The sequence below is a fragment of the Pseudopodoces humilis genome, chromosome 19 (assembly GCF_049639895.1).
Source record: "Pseudopodoces humilis isolate 2021_Gansu_Grassland_sample_001 chromosome 19, ASM4963989v1, whole genome shotgun sequence".
Classification (NCBI taxonomy): domain Eukaryota; kingdom Metazoa; phylum Chordata; class Aves; order Passeriformes; family Paridae; genus Pseudopodoces; species Pseudopodoces humilis.
The window spans coordinates 6,269,154-6,289,277 of NC_142218.1; the positions used below are offsets into that span (position 1 = coordinate 6,269,154).

Consider the following 20,124-nt stretch of genomic DNA (forward strand, 5'->3'; position numbering starts at 1 on the left):
CTACAGTGGGATCCAAGGTCCTTCTGTAGCATACAAGATTCAGCTCTGATTCGTTTCTCTGCCAAGGGTTCACCCTTCCAAAGGAGAAAATGTTTCAGTGGTGCTGTACCCGGTAAGGGAAATGGCAACATGGAAGCAAGTGGAGTGTGTCACAGGATCCTCCTGCAGAGAGCTGATCCAGGGAAAGGGAATTCATTCATTCATTCATTCCAGCCTGTGTTCATGGTCAAACCCTGGGTGCAACCTGGCTATCTGGTGTCTGAAGCTAGGTTCAGTTTGGATCTGAGTAAACTGGACCTCTTTGTGATGTTGCTCCGTGCCCCTTCCAGTAGATTTGTGGGATAAATGAGGTTGGAAGGGATCTCAGGAGGACAAGAGATTTTGCATTACTCCCATTTCCATTCCTACAGCTCCTGGGCACAGAGACCTGCAGCACAAGTGTGACAGAAGCAGCCAGGTGGGACCTGGAGTCCCAGGTGTGGAGATGGATCTGTGGACTCGCAGGTGAAGGGATGACAGAATTTCCTGGATCACCTGATCCACCTAATTGCTGATCTGAGAAAAGGCTTCAAAACACCAAACAGCTGGGAAGAACTGGAGTTGCAAACAGCAATTTATGCTAAAGGTTGCAAAATCTGCTTGGAATTTACACCTTTCAAACAAGGGAGGAAAATTTAGCAGGGAGGTGACAGTTCCAGTCCTGACTGGTTAATGGCTGCTGCAACAGGGTGTTAGGAGTGAGCAGGGATGTTTGAAAGGAGCAACATGTGAATGAAGCTCTGTTTTTGGGAACACGAATCACTAACAATCAATTGAGAGATATGGAAAATGAAATGAAAGTAAGTGCAAGAGCCTTAGGCAGGTGAGAGAATGATGAAGGAAAGTTGAAGGGAGGATACTGCACAGTGAGGAAGAGCTGGGAGTGAAATATAATCTGGGGATGGCCCCCAAGTGAAGTGACTGTCTTATCTCAGCTTTTCTTATGTGGGGAATGTTGAACTTATGGAGAGCAGGAGGTGGTGAATGGAAGTGAGGGGGTTCAATCATCAAACCAAGTTGTTGGGGGAGTTTGAAAATACTGGCACAGGAAATCAGAGGAACTGTAACAAGAGCTGTAATTTACTCTTCCTGGTGTTCCTGTGTTGCCATCCTGTGACTAGAAACCACTAAGGCAGAACCTGTCTATAAGGAAGTAAAAGCTAAAAACTGAAAACAAACGTCCAAGAACTGACAGTCACAGGAGGTGTGATAGCTGTAGACTGAATTTAAACTCTCCTTCCTAGGAAGGAAAGTTTTGCCTTTGTCCACTGCATCAGAAGGGAGAAGGACATGCGGCACCACATGCACACAACCCTCCCCAGATGAGAGATGATCCCCACCAACTCTGCCACTCCATCAGGTCCAAACCTACAGTCTGTGCAGGAGTTTTCATCAGGAGTTGTGCTGTGACCTTGGGAACCACACCCTGAGCCCCGTGGGGAATCCAGCCCTTCTCCTGTTCATCTCTCCTATCACATGTGATTCATACCTTTCTCAGCTCTGCTCCTGGGTGCTCCCATGCTCTGCCGTTGTGTTATAAATGAGTGGCTGTTGGTGTTGGTTGATATTTAATGAAGTCCATGTAATACTCTTCACTTATTTACTTACCCGATCCCAGTCTTAATACCCAGCCTGGGAAAGTTATCTTGGCTTCTTTAAGCTTTTCCACCATTAGCAATAAACGTTTTACAGTCTTGGCAAGCTGAGGCTGAAAAGCGAGAGCATGACTTCAAACAGCACTGCTCACAGAGAAGGCTTTAAACTGATATTAAATCACTAAACTGTGCAAACATAACAGTCCTGTAATAAAGATAATCTGTGAGCAGTTCAGTCCAGGAGGGGTGAAACTTCTGGTCCCCACAAACTACAGAAACCTTTTGGGCAACTCAGCGTCAGAGCAGAGAGCCACTCATGCTGCAGTGCTGGACAAGGTCTGCCTGAGCGTGAGGTTTCCATCACAAGCCTGAGGTGCTTCTCCTGCACCAGTGCAGCAGAATGGGAAGGGCTGTAGGGGAGCAGCAGTCCCTACTAATCACCCCAGGCAGGGCCGTACCGGGCTCCAGACATGGTGCCTGGCTGTGATACAACCCAGCAGCTATTCCTCTGCACTCAGAGGATGAAGTGACTAAGAAAATACACCCTAAATGACCATAAATATTGCACTCAAAGCCTGGAAGTGTGCATCCTCCAGGACAGGCTTCCATACCTGCTGTCACCCTGCGTGTGGTGGCGTGAGGAGGGGATCTCACAGGTGGGAGCAGCACACACTGGGCTGCAGGGAACCATCCCTGCTCTGCTCATGCCCTCCCCACGCACAGATGGCAGGCCAGACCCACATGCACAGCGCTGCAAACCGGCACTAATGTGCAAATGCACACAAATCTGTAGCATCTGCTGCCAAAGCAGCTGTACACAGGCAGGCACCACCACCCAGGCACATAAAGCTGTGCTAAGGTGCTGGCAGACCCCCAGACAGCCCAGTGTGTGTGGTGGGACACAGACTCACAGCCTTACCCAGCCCAGGCTTTGAGGGATGACTTTCCCTCTCCTTGGCTTTACCAGCTTTAAGATGAGCAGTTTTTTTTGCCAAAGCTTGGTGAGGAATGTGCTTGGCAGGACCTCTGAATGCTTTAAATATTACAGGATTTCTGTTGTTTAATTTTATAGAATCACAGAATAACTTAGGTTGGAAGGAACCTTTAAAGGGCATCTAGTCCAACACCCAGTTTGTTCTGAACTGAGCATTTCCTTTTGCTGCATTTCATGATACTCTTGCACACTGGAAGGAGAGCAGATCTCTCCAAGGCAAGATGGATCCCTGGCAGGATTAACCCTCGAAAGGAGCTGGGATGGGGCTGCCCAGGGACCTTGGCAGCTGCTCCTTGCAGCCCCTCCATGGCACAGGCTGCAGCTGCTGGAGCAGTAGAAACATTCAGGTTTGCTCCTGCAAGAAACCAGTTGGTGAATGTTGGAGATGCTTTCCAGGGGAAGCATTGCTGGGTTGGACTGGGTGCTCCAGCTCTTGGGGCTGTCAGCCTGGGGTTCATTCAGAAGCTCATGTATCAGTGGGAAGGAGTGAAGCAGGGCTGGGTTTTAGAGTAACCCCTGAGTGATATCTTTGCACATCCTTAGGGTGAAGGAATGCAGCTGCATGGTGGACTGTGAGGGGAGGAGCTGCATGCAAGAAGTAGTAGGATTTCAATGGAAAATTAAGAGCCTGGAATGTTAGAGGTGTCTCCACTGCCTCCCCAATGGGTGTGCAGCACAGCAGATCTCCCGTGTGCTCTTCCAGGTGAGAAAGTGCCACTCTAATCCCACACCTTAGAATATGGTTCAGAGAAGGCTAAAACCCATTCAGAAGTGAGGATCCCAATGGTTGTCCTTTATCTGTGCTGGAAGTGCTGTAGGTCTGAGTCAGGAATTCTGGTTTTGGAGTTAAGGTTTCTCTTTGCTGCTTCTGCCTCAAGTTTTTTTTCTCAGTGTCTTGTCCCTGCAAAATCAGCTCTGAGTGGATTCCAGGACATGCATGAGCCAATGTGCTCCATGTCAGTGGCTAATGGTAAGTAAGCATTAATTAAAAAGTGTTTTTAAGGCACAGTGATGTTTTGGAGAGTCCTGGAAAGGAACAGAATATTATGAGTTACTTTATTGTAATGACTTTCCTGGTCAGTGAGGGGGAACATGTCATGTTCCAGCCAGTGCTGACACCTGGGTTGGCAGCAGCAGAGAGGAATTCCTGTCTGGCTTGGGATGCTTTCTGTGGTGGGTGTCTATGCAGGCATTCCCTCAGGCAGCTCTTGTGCTGTTTCTTGCACCCAGAGTGGTTTCTAGGAGGAGCTGGGGAATCACAACAGCTCCCCCGGGCCCCTCATCTGGTGTGGGGTCCCCCAGGCTCACAAGGGGTCCTTGGTCTTTGTGAATCCATGAGGTCCCATGGATCTGCAGGTTCCAGCCAGGCAGAGCCACCAGATGTGAGGGGCTGGAGTGGAGCCTGGCTGCAGAGCCCGGGGCTTTGTGTAACCCATGACTAAACTCCAGGTTAGGGGTGCCCTAAGGCCTCTGGAAGATTTTAGTCACGATCAGGAAAGCCTGGCATCACTCCAGTTCCAAAGCCAGAGTAAGCCTAGGAAATAGAGTTCCCAAACCACCTTCTTTCCCAGACCCAGGTTAGACTCAGAGCTCTTCTTCCCCTGGGTTTGAACTGGGAGCATTCTGTTGGTCCCAGCAGCCTCTCCTCTCTCACAGGACACTGAACTGCAGGTCGTGACTGCAGAGTTGTTTGTGCCAAGCTCTCCTGCTCACTCTCACATAGAGAAGCTGACAATACATTGCCATTTTTATTAGCCTGGCTGGCAATTTTTCAGGTGCTAGGTGTGTTTATGATTGTCAGGGTCACACCTCAGTTCGGAATGGGGAGAGGGATTTTAGACATACCCACACCTTACCATTCTTCTCCAGACTCTCTGAGTGGAAAGGATTTGTGCAGTGTGTGGCCTGAGTTCCCCAGTTGGTTGGTGATATTTGCATTAAGCCCAGAGGGAACTGGCCAGCCTGGCACATGGAATTGCCTGGCTCAGCAGTGCCACGTTGCTGAGCTGTCCCTGCTGCCTCTTGGTGTTCATGACTATCTGTGCCTGTGTGTGCACTTGTAAGTTTAATAGCAGCAATAGTTGCTTTTGTCAGAGATGATATGTAGGCCATAAAACTTGTTTGCCTTTTTCCCCCCCCTCCCACTAAGATAGGAAAGCTGTGGAAAAGGCTCCAAAGCCTGCTGGCTCTTTCAGATGGAAGTTATATAAGGAATATGAAAAGAATGCATTTCATAGTGGCCAAAGGACCTAAAAATACCACTTTCACAGATCTTTGCTTGGACATCATGAAAAGATTCCGCAGCCGGAGATGGTGCTCTCCAGGAAATCATCCCTAGGCTGAGCTGCAGGCACAGAAAGCTCTTGTGTTCAAAAACAATGTAAGGGAAGCTGTGTGTTGAAGGCCAATCCTCAGAGCAGCCACCTCCTGTGACACGGGACACGGCCTGTAGGCTCCAGGGAGCCCAGCAGGATAAAACACAGGAGTGGAAAGTGTTTCAGGATGATTCCAGGCTGGAGTGACAAAAGAGGTGAGAGCTGGGATGGAGGACACCAATGAAGGACAAGGTTGCTTCTGGGACAGTTCATGGGGGTTTTTTTTCCAAGTGAGCTGAATCCAGTAATAAGAAATCTCCTGTAGGAAGTGCACTGATTTAAGATTAACCAGGTAAAGGGCAACCTTGATAGAGCAGTTTATGGGAAGGAGAATTTATTGCTTCAAAGATTTGATATTACTTATATGGAGTTTTTAGGGCATATACCCAGGTAAAACCAACCATGAATCACAGCAGATGAGTCCTGGGGTTTTTTTGTTCCACAATAAAAAAAATGAATTAACTCCTTTTCTTTCTCTTGCCTGGACTTAACCACTCAGTCCTGTGTGTGCTGGGAATACATGTCCTGTGACTGCCTTTGGTTCCCTTGTTCAGGCATTCAGCAGTGATGCTGGGGCTCTGGATCCTCACAGGTAGTGAGGGCAGGTTATTTGAGACCTGTCCTGTTCTCCCAAGTCCTTAACTTAGAGTGGAGACAGGCTCTAAATGCCTCAAACATGGGCTAGATCTCATCCCTGCATCTCAGCCCTGCTGGCAGTGTGACTGTCACTTGGACACCACTGGATGTGCTAATGGAATGGAAAATCAGGCTGCTTCTCATCCCTTGTACCTAGGATGAGACTGCCCACCTCAATTCTCATCAGAGGTGGGAGATGGGGGAACATGAGGGCAAACTCCCGCAGAGCAGAGCTGAAAGTGCTGGATGGTGTTCCTTCCCAGAGACCTAATCTTTACAGCCATCTACACCTCTCTCCCCTCTATCCTGTTCTCTTCCTGGGCAGGCTACAGCTCAGGCTACAGCACAGGCTTCTGTGGTCAGAAAAGCAGGTCGTTAAGAACCTTCACTAATTACTAGTGTATTCTTTACAGCCAGTGATAAATTGATTTTCACTTGATCATCTTACTGTGCCCTATAGGCTCAGTCTGGCTTCCACCTGCTGCCAGCAATATGGTGGCTGTGTTTGAAACAAAGGACAAACACTCACCCCAAAGTGCTCAGAAATTACCTTTGAAATAGAAGAGGGACATAAAAATGAACATGTTTGAAATGTGAATAAGATATTTTAGTTTCATTTGCTTGGCTTTCCGAATGTGGTTACTTCAAGCCTTTAAGCTCCCCGGAATCATGAAAGCAAATATTTATTCTTCATGTTTGTTTTTCTTTTAATGAAAATTTGGATTGTCATTCAGTCTTATGATTCCAGCACACGTGGCTTCAGGACAGATACCAGCCAGCATTGGGCTTGCCAGGAAATAGTGACAGCTGGCAACAGCATCAAACACTTGTTTGGGCTTTTTTTCTCCATACACATATGCTTTGTGCTCAGACCAACAGGGAGGTTAGCTCCTTGATTTAAAATAAATCCTCCCAGAAGAAAGAAATCCATCTGTCTGGGAAAAGTTAGAAAATATTTTTGCATTTATTTTTCTTTTGTTTTTTTTTTTTTTTTTTTTTTTATGAATACAAATTCTTGTGAAGAAATATTCTTCTGTTTCCATTGGAAGGCAGAAACCAGCAAAAATTAATGTACAATATCAAGGAATACCTGGTGCAAATGGACCAAAAAGGATTCCCCACAAAGTATGTCTACATACAAGAAAAAAGTTTGCTGCAGTTGGAAAAGACAGCCTGGTTATTACAGGGTTGGGGTTTTTTTTGCATTTAATCTCCCAATTATAAATAATCAATGTGATTTACAAAATAATTTACAGGAAATGATTGGATTCATCATTGCAATAAGTTACTTGGTACGATGCCACCAGCACTAAGACCCTACAATACCTCTGACACCACCAGCACGAGGTGTTTCATTTTTGCATTGGAAATCAAGGGACAGAGCTGCAGCTCCTCTGGCTGAGCCGGCTCAGATTTGTCCCCACCAGAGACCTCCTGGCAGCTGTGGGCCACCATCCTCATCCTCCCAAGAGGCCAGCAATGACTCAGGCCTGCAGTGGTGCAGGGCTCTGGGAGCTCAGCCCTGCTGGCACTGCTGGGTGCAGGAGAGCTCCTTTCCTGGTTTCAGCTGTAAACCAAAGGTCACATCCACAGGTTTTGGCACAGGCAGGCACAGAGGGACAGGGGCACGAGGGAGCAGAGCAGTGTGGGCAGACCCAAGGGGTTTGGGTGAGACAGGGTTATTGCTTGACCTCTGTCACATTTCTCTGCAGGACTTGAAGAAAATTCTATTTTTGAGGTTGGTGCTCTTGAACACTCAGAGGTCTGAAGGAGCCATAATCAATTCTTATCATGTTATAAAGACCTATAAATCTGTTATCAACCACCCACTGAAGGAGCTGAGGCTGAAGGAGTGGCACTGCACTGGAGAAGTAGATTGTGTGGCATATCTTAGCATTAAAATTGGGTCTGAACTGAGATCCTGCGTCCCAATGCTCCCAGCACTTAGAAAGCCCAAGACCTTGTCCAATCTGTGACACTCAACCTTCTCAACCCATAGGTCTCTCCCCTTCCTACCTCTTTCCCCCACTTCCTTCCCAATAGGCATCCAGTGGTCTTCTTCTGACTGCTGAGAAGGAGTAGTTGGGCCAGTGATATTTTGGGCAGTTGCTGCCAGCCTGTAAAGGGGTGAGCCCATCCCATTAGCTGAAATCTCTGGAGTCCCATGGTCCCTCAGATTCCCAGGAGGCAGTGGTGGTGCAAGGGAAGGGCTTGGCAGTGGTTGCCTCTCCGAGCATTGTGGTGAGAGGGCAGGCACGGCACAGAAACACCAACACCCCTCAAGAGGCAGAGGGTTACAAACAGTGGGGTATCTTGGTGGGCCAGACTTTGCCCCAGCATCAGCTGAAAAGACTTGTTAGATCTGGCTGGGGGGCTTAGAGTGCTGGAGGGTGACACCACGCAAAGACCGGGGACTAGCCGAGGCTGAGGAGCAGTTCTGGCAGTGCTGCCTGGGCAAACCCCATGCACTTCACCTGCTGTGATGCTCCTGGGGGAGCTTCCACCTCCACCAAGTCTGGCTGGACTGGGGACTGGCAGGGGGCTGGCACAGCCATGGGAGGGAAACCCTGCACTCCCACGGCACAGGGAATTGCTTGTTCACAGGGTCTGCTGTGTGCTGAACCAGTGCTGAGGTGGCAGTGGGGCAACAGCCTGTCCCCAGCCGGGCACTGCCACCTCCCCACAGAGGGAGGCAGGAATCTGGCCCTCCTTACAAGGACTGAGGGTTTTGGCTTCAGCCTTAGTTCTGGAACTCTAGGGCTGCCCATGGCACGTGCTGTCCGGAGCTGCAGGAAGACAGCTGGTGGTGGTCGGTCCAACAAACAAGTCCGTGTGTTTGTGCCCAGGGACCTCTGGATGGCTTCTGTTTTCACAGTGGCAGAGTCAGTTCGGGCTTCTCTCCCACTTCTCTCTTCTTCTGTCCCACACGGTGTTCCTAAGGAGGCTGGCTGCTGTGGGGGTTGCTAGATGACCTCCTGTTTTGTGATGGCAGGCTGTGGGATGGACGTGGGCTGCTTTGCCACGGTTGCAATGGCTCCAGGCAGCAGCTTGTACTGCTCTGATCCTGAGCCTGCGGGTGGAGAAGGCTGTGGAGTTTCTGGAGTAGCTGAAGAGAAAGAAACCAAATTAAAAGAGGGCCTCACAAACCTGACAGCACTGGGATCTGTCCTCAGTCCTGCAGGGTTCAGATGTCAGCACAGCCTCTTAAGGGCTTGTGTGTTTGCTCTAGGGCAGCCCAGACATGCAGGCATGGTTAGATGCCCCAGGAGAACCACAATAACCAACATCAAATAAGGGCAGCTGCTGATGTTTGGACCTGTACTAACCACATTTTTGGTCAGCCAAGGTCACCTCAGCACAAGGTCCCCAGTGGTGGCCCCATGTGGTGGGCCAGGTCCTCCTGTGTTTTTTCAGAGGATAAGCTGAGGTGTGTCTGAACCATTCAAGGGAAGGGGAGCCTTTCCACTGATTTCACTAAGCTCTGGATAGGATCGTTCATCCCTTAAGGGCTATGTAAAAGTTACAGTCTGCCAAGGAGTATCTTGTTGAATCATTTAGTCTGGCCTAATCTAATCTAACCCACCTCTCTGTTTGTCTTTCCCTCCTTTCTGCATAGGAATTTCTCACACACTCATTACCAGAGACTTTGTCTTGCTTGCAGATTTCCTTGCAAGATAGAAATTACCTCCACAGACACACTGGAAAGCTCCTGGTTTCTCCCAGGAGCTCTCTGTCTCTCTGGATATACTCACACATCTGCCCGTTGTGCATCTGAGGAGGCATTGTGTTGGCCACAATGACGTTTGTTCCCAGGTTCTCCTGGATCAGATGAGGGTGCAGGGGGTGGTGGGCATGTGGCGTTTCACTTGATGAGCCTAGAACATGCATAAGACATTAATTGCCACAATGGCAGAAGGAGACACTTCAGATGGGCAGACCCACTGCACCCAAGGCTCCAAGGCTTTGTGCACAATCTGCTTGTGCACAAGTGACTGGAGCACACCCTTCCCTTTCTCTCCATGGATGCCTTGAATTAATTAACCCCTACCTGCTGCCTGCATGTCCTCTTGTACACAATTGTATTCCTTATTCACACCTCCATGTGAAGAATGGCACAGTGGGAACTTTTCATTTTGTTTTGTCCCATTGGATTCTCCCACTAGAAAATCTAGGATGTTCTTTCAACCTGAGCTTTCAGACCTTTTTGTTTTGATGAGTCCCTTCTGGCAGAAGAGGATTGGTGTCCAGGGGTGCACAGCAAAGCTTCTGCATGTGCAGGGGCCTGGGGATGCCTCTGTAAACACAGGAACAGCTAATGCATCTCTTTAGGTGAGGAGAAGTAGAGAACCCTTGGTTACCCCTGTCAAGGACAGGGGAGATGATTTTGTGTGAGTCAAGGGCTGACCTGCAGGCTGGCTGTCTCTAACTTTTCTAGACAGGGAGCAGTGACTAAGGAAGGTCTCACAGGGACAATAATCAGGGTACACTGAGAGGCCTCTTGTCAGACCCTCAAGTACTCACCTCCCAGCAGCATCTCCTGCAGCAGGTTGTCAATCTTAGCCATGCCAAAGAGCTTGACAAACTGGATCTGCTCTATCATCTGCCAGGTGATGCTCTGCAGCACGGGCAGCAGCAGCAGCAGCTCCCCGAAGCGGCCCCGCGAGTCGTACTGCCGGTCGTTGATGTAATCCTCCAGGCTCACCTGCACCTGGTACCGCATCCGCTTGATCTTGGATGGGTCACTCAGTCCCTTGGCATCTGCAACAACCCACACAGCAAACTCTCCAGGCTGCTCCCCTGGGAGCTGCCTGCCAGTGCCAGCATGAAGTCTGGGCACAGCCTGAGGTGAGCTGCCTCTGCTTCCCCATTGTCTGCTGTGATGGACAATCTTCCTCTTCTTTGACTTCTCCCCTCCCTCTCTAAGAACAGTTTGGCCCAGACAGGAGACCAGGCACCATTTCCACCATGGTGTTAGTCAACATAGTCCAGACTAGGCCCCTCTGATGGGAACCCTTGCCAAGCTGGGGCATACCTGGGTCAAAGAAGATGATGGCTTTCAAGCAGGCATATTCATTGTCATCTATCTGCAGCTCCTGGAAGGGCAGGACCAGCTCGTCCAGGATGCGGATGGCCACACGATTCACCTCCACCAGCTCGGGGCAGTTCCGCGGGATGATGTGATCATTTCCTTCAGACAAGCAGCACAGACACCATCACGCTGTCATTGCTCAACACTTATCCAGGGTGACAAGGAGTTCAAAATGCAGGTAACTAATGCTGAGATAATCAAGGGGGTGGAGGAATTAAGAAGTCCCTCCTTCAGCCCCAACCCTGTCTCAGAACACCAGAAATTTTGATTTGTGTTGCCAGAGCAGCTTCTCATTACAGAGGAGCCACTCAAGTGAGGAAAAGCTGACCAAGGAGTGAGAGCTTTTTTCTCAATCCAATCACAGCCGGTTTACACAAACCTGGGGGTGCACCATGAATGTTCACACAGCCCTCACACATTGTGGCCTTGATGTCAATGTCAGCCAGGCCTAGCTGCACCCAAAGGTTTTGCTGGGCTTGCTAAAATGCAGAACAGCTCAAGCCACCACCCTTGCAAAAAGGATGTCCACAAACACTGGACCACCCTCTCCTTCACCCCAGCAGAGAAGTGTCACAGAAGCAGATGGGCTGAGAGCAGAAGGACAATTTTTACCTAGCAGCAAGACATCCTTGAACACCATGGACCTCTTGGCAGCTCCCAGTAACAGATGCTCCCCTGCGTGTGCACGTAGCAGTGCTACCTGCAAGGGCAGGGAAAGTTATTTCAGTGATGGAGAGACTGAGACAAAGCTGTGATTTCATGTAAGCAAGAGGGAAAGGTCAGCATTCCTGTACTGCACTCAGGGATGGGGAGTGAGGGCCCCTCTTCAGTTACAGGCAGAGAAAGAGATCAAAAAACAGTCTATGCTAAACCAGTTATAAATCCAGGAGAACCAGCAGACAGCACCTGAAATATCCCACATTCAGGACACATGTAATGAGCAAGACCGTGTTAGGCTGTCCCAGGATCTCCCAGCACTGTGGGCTGTTTGCACACAACTCCTACCAAGTGCAGAACCAGGGGCCACACTCCACCCTGGGAAGTGGGGTGAAGTACAATCTGCTGTTGGACAGCTGCTGTCCCTCTGGGCTGTGCCCATCTGCCACTGAAACCACAGCCTTGGGGACCCATGTCCTGCTGGCCCTCCACAGCCACAGGAATTGGGGACAGGGAAGCCAAAGGGATGTTTTTCTCCCCTGATGTTAATGATTGAAGTGTTTCACTTTACACCCTCCAGTGGCTCCTGAGAATGTTCTGAATCTTTTGCCCTCCTTCAGTTAAAATTTCAGAGATTTAGGCAGAAAGAGAAGTTAACAATTGGACATCCTGACACAGAGGCTTCTTAATGTCCAGCCAGGAGCTTCTGCTGGGGAAAACAATCATTAAACATTAATAGAGAAATGCTGAAAAGTATGTCCTGATGGGAATGGTCCCCTTTTCCAGTGTGTTATCCTCAGCATCTGTCAAAGCCAGGAGAAGTCTCACCCTACCAGAAATGCCAGGAGAATGTATCACCCATAGAAGAGAGCTCTGGTTAGGAAAGATGCTGATGTCTAGGAGAGGATTGTGGTTTTTTCCCCCAAATGGTAAAATAGGTTATGCAAAATAAAGAGAGTAGAGATCCTTGCAAAAAGACTGAACACACATGACACTGGGGAATCTTTATCTAGATGCCAAAATCTAGCCTCTCTCTATTGCTGTCCAAACATGGGTGGATATGTTAGCTGAGCTGCTTGGAATTACCTGAATTACCAAAATTTTTTACCAGGAATTAACAAAACTGAGCTTTCCTACCTGAAAAAACTTTGACAAGGAAAAAACTGCCAGTCCCAGGGGGGGAATGAAGCTCTCACCTAGAAATTTCCTGCCTATTGCAAATTCAAGAAGGTTCAGTTTGTAACCCCCTTTTTTATGTCCATAAAATTTTATTGTTTGAGCAGGGTTAAAGTGAATTAAATCTTCAAGAAGACCAAACCATGTCATTTGATATTTGTTCTTGCAGTGATGAACCTGAGATCCATCGTTCCATTGTGAACTAGGATAAATATGCAGTTGTAACACAACAAAGCAGAACTTGGATTTCGAGATAAAATGGTAGTTTTGACATTTTGGTGAAGAAGGAGAATGAGGGGTTGTGTATGATCTTTTCTACAAAAGGAGATTATTTCATGCCTGTGGAGCAGCCTCTCCCTTATGGGAAGGCAGGGTTCAAACTGTGCCATCTTTAGGTTTTGTTTTCTCCTTTGAGGAACTTTGCAGCCCCACAACTCGTGTAAAATGAACTCATGTGGAAGCTGCTGTAGTTTGCAGAGTTATTGGCCAGGTTTAGGGCCTCTGTTCCAAATGGCACAAGGATGTGATGGGTTGTGCAGAGCTGCCCCAGGTCTGTGCTGGGCTGCAGCCTATTTGCTGTGTAAATGGCTTTTGCCATTGGAGTCCATTTTGGTTTCCATAAATTATGAATTGTATTTTCCTCAGCAATTTAACAGATTTCTTATAATTTTAAACAATATAGTACTTGCAGACAATAGAAAAGAAGGAAATATGCTCCCATTTTAAGAGCACTGAGTTCCCCAGAGCTCTAGGAGCTGCTGGGTGGTTACTAAAGAGCTCAGATTTAGGATTTAGGAGGTTTTGATCAGCTGGATACTCTCAACTGGATATCCTTTTTCTTCATTACATAAAAATCACCTTTAGGTCAATAGGGCTGGAGGCTGGTCCTAGCTGAAGAGAGCACATGCTGGTTTTGTGACTGGACAGACTGGAAATACCTTCCTACCTGTGACAGGACCTGTGCTGGCCCTGCCAGAAGTGCTGTCCCAGCCACATGTGCTGCTCAGGACTGGACACACATCATGTCCTTCAACACCTGCTGCAGACCTCTGAAATTCAGACTTCCACAGGAGGCCTCTCCTTGTACCTCTTTGAGGCTGCCTGAGATCCTGCAGTACAGCTCTAGAGGACACCAAACCCACTGTGCTTATCTGCATTAGGCAACCTGCAAATGTCATTTCAGTAATTTCTGCTAAATGCAAATATATTATTGCTTTTTAATCCTGAAAAAAACATTTTCTACTGCTTTGGGAGCAAACTAGTGCTCAGCTTCAAAATTTCACGCTGAGAGCATGGATACAAACATACCCCTAGGCAGGAAGCAGCAAGGGACAGGCAGATTTTAGGTTTTGGGCAGACCTTAGGCCAGAAATCTCTGCTGCTAATTCTGATTACCCCAAACATTTGTATAGCACTTCAGGTTTTCAAAGTGCTGCACAAACCATAATTAATAAATGACTGGCTGACCCCAAAATGCTGCTCTGATAAGGACCCAGTTCGAGCTCAGCGTTATCTGGCTGTGCTCATCGGCTGATTAGCAGCACATGCAAGTGGCCACTGCTGGCATTGTATGGATGCCTGGCCTGTGCTGGCATTGTATGGATGCTGTTCCCAATCAGCTGCAGCAGTCAGGATAACAGAGTGCACAATGAGCATTTTCTTTGAAGGTCTCAGCTGGCTTTGGCTCCCCGCTGCCTTTAGCAGAGCAGAGCGAGGTGGGGTGGATGGGGGGACTTGCCTGGTCATCCAGGGGCAGCTCACAGAACGGGGGGATGTACTTGGCCCACTCCACCAACACCAGCAGCTGCTGCTTCATGGACTCACACACGTCAGAAATATTGGCAATCTTCTTCCCTCGGATGTCTCCGTTGAGCACAGGAAGCGGGGATGATATCTGGAAGGAGAGATCCTTCAGCTTTCAGTGCCACAGAGGAACCCCAGACAGGAAAATCCCCAGCCCATGGGCTGTGTTGGTGCACACTCCAGAAATTACAGTTACATTTTCCTATTGCACACAGCCTGCTCCCAAAGCAGGTGACCCAACAAGACTCACTGGACCTAAGATCAGCTTGGGGATCTGTGGACATGAATGGCTGCAGAGCAGAGGCTGTGGATCATCTTGATAAACTGTAATGCTTTGAATAGACTGGAAGGTGCAGAAGAAACATTCCTAAAGCCAGGATCTTCCTCCCACTGAACAAATGTGCTCAGTCAAGATCCAGGAGGGAACAGAGGGGCTTGTGTGGCCGTCAGCCTCACCAGTAGAAAAGACACGTCCACCCAGCACTGCTGCACAAGCTGCTTGGTCCCACCGAAGTGCAGGGAACTGTTCCCTCTCCCACCCTGCTCCAGAGGCAGTGCTTGGCCAGAGCTGCTGTGTCTGCTTTCCACAGGAGGCCAGCAGGCTCTGCTCCTCTCCTGAGTCATCATGAGCACACCAGGGCACAGTTTGGCAGCTCTGACATTGCACCTGGTCACTAATGTTTGACATCACGTGCTTCGAATAGCTAAAGGCAGAATTTAAAGAGAAAGCCTCCCACGTCCCACTGGCTTTTAGGTCCTTTTGGCAAAACTGGGCAAGTGCAAACATGCCCACAACTCAGGTCACATTTATTACATGGTGAATTTTTTGTGATTGCCATTTCATTTGCAAAGGACAAACCTGACAACTCGGCAAGTACTGTCTCCCAGAGCTGGGCAGAACATCTCCCCCAAACCAGGCACCCAACCTCCTGCCTGGTTCTCATGCATAGCTGCTCACCCAGGTCACCTGAAAATTTGCCCTTAGTCACAACTTCATCCTCATGCTTCTGTAAGCAATTAACTCAACCCCATCACTGCCCTCTGCCTGCCCTCTGTGCTCTTGTACAACATCAGCTCTTCCTGTCCTATTCCTGCCAGCATTTTCAGCTTGGACCCTGCCAGCCTCCCCAAAGAAATAAAATTCAAATACCACTTATTTTTTTTTTTTTTCTTTCCAGGTTGCATTACCTGGAGGCTTTCCAGCTCACCAGCTATTATTGAATAAATAAGATTGTAAAAATCTCACCATGTATTACCCTAATCAGAGGGCCCGGAAGGCTTAGCAAATAAATAAAGACCTCTGAGTGAGTGACCCTAGATCTTGGAGAAAGCAGCTCCTCAGCAGTATCTTGTTCTAATTAGCCAGGCACATAAAAGTTACCAATTACTGTGCTGGAGCCTGCCTTGTTTAATGAGTCTCTCTGTGCTCTGTGGGAGAGCAGGAGCTCCCCTGGATTTGTCCATGGCTGTAGTTTTTATCAGCAGACCCTGCTTACATGTGATGGCCCTGCAGGACTCTGAGCCCTGGAAATGTCCTTCCCTTGTAGATTTGGTAACTTGAGACCCCATCATCTCACACCTCTGGGAGCAGCACCAAGCTTATTTTTATAGGGTATATAAATATATTCAGGCCTGCATAGGACAAGGTGAGACGTGGGATGAGACTGGATATCCTTTTTGTGTACGAGATTGGCTCTTGGCCCTTCTGGCATATCCCCTCCTTGGGGAAGTGGACCTTACAGCCTGAGCCTAATGTGAAGCCCAGAGCACAGCATGTCCTGTTCTGGAGCATCTCCCAGGGCAGCCTTTGGGGTACAGTGACCCTTGAAACAGCGTGGATGCCAACTCAGCCCCTTGCTCTTGCCCAGGACACAGGGTGCTGTTCTCCCCAGCTCCCATGAAGAGGGGCAGCTCTTGCCTCCAGCACAGCTCCATCCTCATCACTTGTTCTCCCAGAAAAACCCTCCCTGCAGGCTGTGTGTGCCCATCCTGTCCTGTATCCTCCCAGAGCTGTCTACACCTTTACAGTACCCAGTCTCTTAAATCAGAGTTATCTTTTCAATGTGAACGCTCTAGGAAACAAATCATGGCAGCATGCAAGTGGAAACAGGGAATTTCAAGCAAGCACTGGAAAAGGTATCTGCATAAAACAAGCAGGAAACTGATTCCTCATGAAACTGTGCAGGAATCCAGAGTTCCTGACAGCTCATGGGGAAGGGAGGCTGCTCATGCAAGGCCAGCCCCTCGTGGGCTCAGGCAGCCACAGCACTTTGGATTGCAATGATTCTATCCTGTTTTCTTCCATCAGGCTCTCCAGCCTTCCTAAAGCAGAAGAAATCATTGCATATTGTTACAACAGAGTTCTGGACTAAGGAAATTTAAAGGGATGGCTTCAGATAACAATTTATTTTTGAAAAATCAGTGTTGAGCTGGCAGAAAAAGCACTTAGAAAAGAGGTGATAATTTGAAGACTGAGCTATTAAACACTCAGCTGTCTCTACAGGCCAGGTAGTGCCTGATGCTTTTGCATTTGCTAAGAAGAAAGAAGAAGTACCTGCTGTGCCAGGGCTTCTGCGTGCAGGAGGGCATTGATGGAGGGCAAGCTGCTGTCCTCGTAACTTGATCTTCGGGTGCTGATTCGGTCCCGTTCATTTTGTACAGCTGCAAGAGAGGATTTTGGCTGAGCTGCAGGTCGTTCATGGCAATGCACACTAAAAACTAGCACAGACTTTTGGCGTTCCCCTTCCTTAGCTGCAGTTTCTCAGCTTCCCTGCCAGGCAGGGCGGAGGTGCAGCTGTGTCTGGTTTGTGATGGGATGCCAGCGAGAGCCGGCTACATCTGGTGGATCTGATTTCTTATTTGCTTTATTAGACTTTCCAGGGATGGGGTTGATTCAGAACCCAAACACCTGTAGAGTTCAATGGGGAAAATTTCCTGGCAAAGGATCTGAGCGTTTTGATTTCATGATACGGGGTTTGAAGCGGTGGCCACGCTCAAGTACTCAGCCCAAAGCTGATGTGTGAAATGGAGGAGTATCTGCAAGGTTTCCTTGCCCACATGACTCCTGTGAGCTCCATTCAGAAAGCTGTTGCACTGGGCAGGTGTAACTGGAAAACTTCTGTTTCAACTACAGTATGGAAGGAAGTGCTGAACTGCTTCTGTTTGTCCATCCAGAGCAAAAGAGTTCTCTTTCACCTTACTGCAAAAGCATCCCAGGACAGGTTTGACCCCAGTGTGCCTCCCTGTTTGGTCTAGTCTTGAGAGCCTTGAGGGCTTTGAAGGGGAGGATTTGCCTGCTCTGTCTGTCACGAGGCCTGGGCTGGCCATAACTCACCCTGGGCACACCACTCAAAGCCATCTGCTCAAATAAGCTATTGATCCGTGGCAGGGGGAGCAGCACAGTCCCTGCCTTAGGCTGGTGGCTCTGGATTGATACGTTCTCGATGTATAAATCTGCCTGATAAAAAGCAATAATGAGGCTGGGCCAGGAGAAAAGCCCTGCAGTCAGCGGCTGTAAATAAGAGCTCTCAAGGTTATGCTGCTTGTTATCAGTAGCAGGCCCCCGAGTTCAGTCATGCCATGATGTTTTCCAAATGTTTGCTCAGTATTAGCTGGTCATGCACCTAATGTAACTTCTATTGAATATTAACAGACAACAGCACAACTCTGGGCAGGGGATGAGCTGCATGGAGAGGAGGATTCCTATATTCTTCAGGAAAAGTCAAGAAAAGTTGCTTGTGGTATCTCATCCCCTTTTATAGGGAATAAATGTTCCTGCTCAGAGGTCTTCCTGCAGCCACCAACGTACCAGTGGTACTTCCTTGTTGTCTTCAAGGACCCTTTTACTCCAAAGTTTCTCCTTGAGGAGGTGTGAACTGGGAGGAGCATGGGGTTTAATTTCCCTGCATGAAATAACAGGGCCAAATGCCTCCCAGTTGTCCCTCTGCAGACAGGAGCGGGGTGAGCTCTGGGGGATGCCTCTGCTCCTGGCACTTTGTCCCTCCACTAACGGGACCACCATCAAGGCCACCAGGTTTTCCTGAAATGGGGCTAAACAGGGGGAGAATCCTGCTGTGGGGACCTGGAAGGGCTGCAGAGACAGGGAGCTAGGGAAGCTGAGGGGGTGAATATGGGCCGTGCAGGGATATCTCTACTCTTTTCATACAGTTAAATAGCAAAATTGCTCCACTTTACTCTGGATCCTTTCTGCTGTGGCTGAAACTAAACTAAACTCACTGCCTCTCTGCAGTGGGTCAGCAAGAACCGATATATCTATCAGGAAAAAAAGGTGCAAAATGTCAGTGTGACTTTGGCTGGACTCACCCATCCAGCTGTGAGCTTTGTGATGACTCTGGGGCAACAGCACTTTGAGCAGTTTTACTGAAGTGTTTGCAAATTTCCAGGCCTTCTTTGAAGTTTCTGCTGCTCAGTGATGTGGAGAAGCATTCCCAGACCCCTCCAATGGACTGGCTGTGGGGGAGCCCAGGTTCTGTGTGTGTCAGTGTGAGCACGAGTGAACTGAAGAGCCTGGTGTGATTTGTGTGCACAAGCACGGGCACTTCTGAGACACAGGCATGGAGTGTCCCTAAATCCCCCTGTGGTGGGGTCAGGATGTGTGGAGGAGACAGGGCAAGGTGGCTGGGTGAGTGTGCACCTGGCAGGGACCAGCCTTGGGCTTCCTCAAATGTACACAGCCAACGTGAGGGGCTGCTGCTGGGGGAAAGCCACAGTCACCCACCTTCCTTCTTCATTCCTGCTCGGAAGCACTTCTTAAGCCTGCAGTACCGGCACTGGTTTCTTTTGTCTTTGTCTACCACACACTGCCTGTTAAACCTGGGAAGAAAGAGAGAAAGAGAGATGTAAGGAGCAGCAAGATTGAGCCTGAAGGCAGGGCAAGACAGAGCCCCAAGCTCCAAGATGTGCTCAGAGCAGGTTCCCAGAGGCTCACCCTGAGAAAGGAGCCCCACTCTGGGATTTTTCCACTCTAGCTTTAGCCTGTGGTTTCTTTTTTGCACCAAACATCTCAGCTCTCCCCTCTACCCCTGGATGTTCAATAAGGACAGCCTAGAATTGAGTCACAGGCAGGAGCTCAGGCTCCTGGTCTTACTCAGTAACCATTAGGGATAGGATATCTGTAGTGGACTAACAAACCCTAGAGAAGTTAAAAGTGTGATCCAGGAGAGTCAGAACCAACTTGGAAGCTGCTACTGTAGATCCCAGTAGAATGGAAGGAAGAATGTCTTTATTCTGAGTTTTAAAAAGAGGTGGAAGGTTGTAGTAAGGTTTGTGAGGTTAAGAAGTCAGTTTAAATCCCTGCATCTCTCCAGGGCTGTGTCTGGGATTCTCAGAGGTTGTTTCTGACCTCTGGGCAGCATTGCTGGTGTGCAAACTGCTCTGCTGCCACTTGCACTTCAGCTCCTTCCCTCCAGGCTTGTGTCACCAAATCCTCTGCACATGGGGGGGAAAACACTGATCTCCCATGTGTGTGACTCATGAGCCTGGTGGCCACTTGCAGCATGAATTTTACTTGCAAATTTGCTCTAATTTACAGCAGATTGATCCAGCTTGCAGAGTAAAGATAAAGGAGTACAGAGCTGGAGAAGGGCTCCCAGCCACGCAGAATTCTGTAGCTTTTGAAAAGACTTCCTTCTACTGTGCTTTTTAAAACCCCCAAGCTATGATTTGCCTAAATGGATACCCAAAAGCAGCTTTTAAAATATTCCTGTAGTACATATAAAAGCCTGAGCTTCCAAAGAACTG

At 48.7% G+C, this 20,124-nt stretch overlaps 1 protein-coding gene across 2 annotated transcripts in view; it reads right to left on the reverse strand.

Annotated features, from left to right (window-relative positions):
• Positions 1-6,321: 6,321 nt before the first annotated feature.
• Positions 6,322-20,124, reverse strand: part of HNF4A (hepatocyte nuclear factor 4 alpha) — a 35,709-nt gene continuing 21,906 nt past the window's right edge. For both annotated transcript variants that reach the window (XM_088064654.1, XM_005524680.3), the window contains exons 3-10: positions 19,103-19,197; positions 16,919-17,025; positions 14,300-14,455; positions 11,341-11,428; positions 10,672-10,827; positions 10,161-10,397; positions 9,392-9,514; positions 6,322-8,745 (exon numbers count right to left, since the gene is read on the reverse strand). In XM_088064654.1, coding sequence (XP_087920780.1) covers positions 8,603-8,745; positions 9,392-9,514; positions 10,161-10,397; positions 10,672-10,827; positions 11,341-11,428; positions 14,300-14,455; positions 16,919-17,025; positions 19,103-19,197 — 1,105 coding nt within the window. In that variant the 3' untranslated portion in view covers positions 6,322-8,602. The remainder of the gene's footprint in view (positions 8,746-9,391; positions 9,515-10,160; positions 10,398-10,671; positions 10,828-11,340; positions 11,429-14,299; positions 14,456-16,918; positions 17,026-19,102; positions 19,198-20,124) is intronic.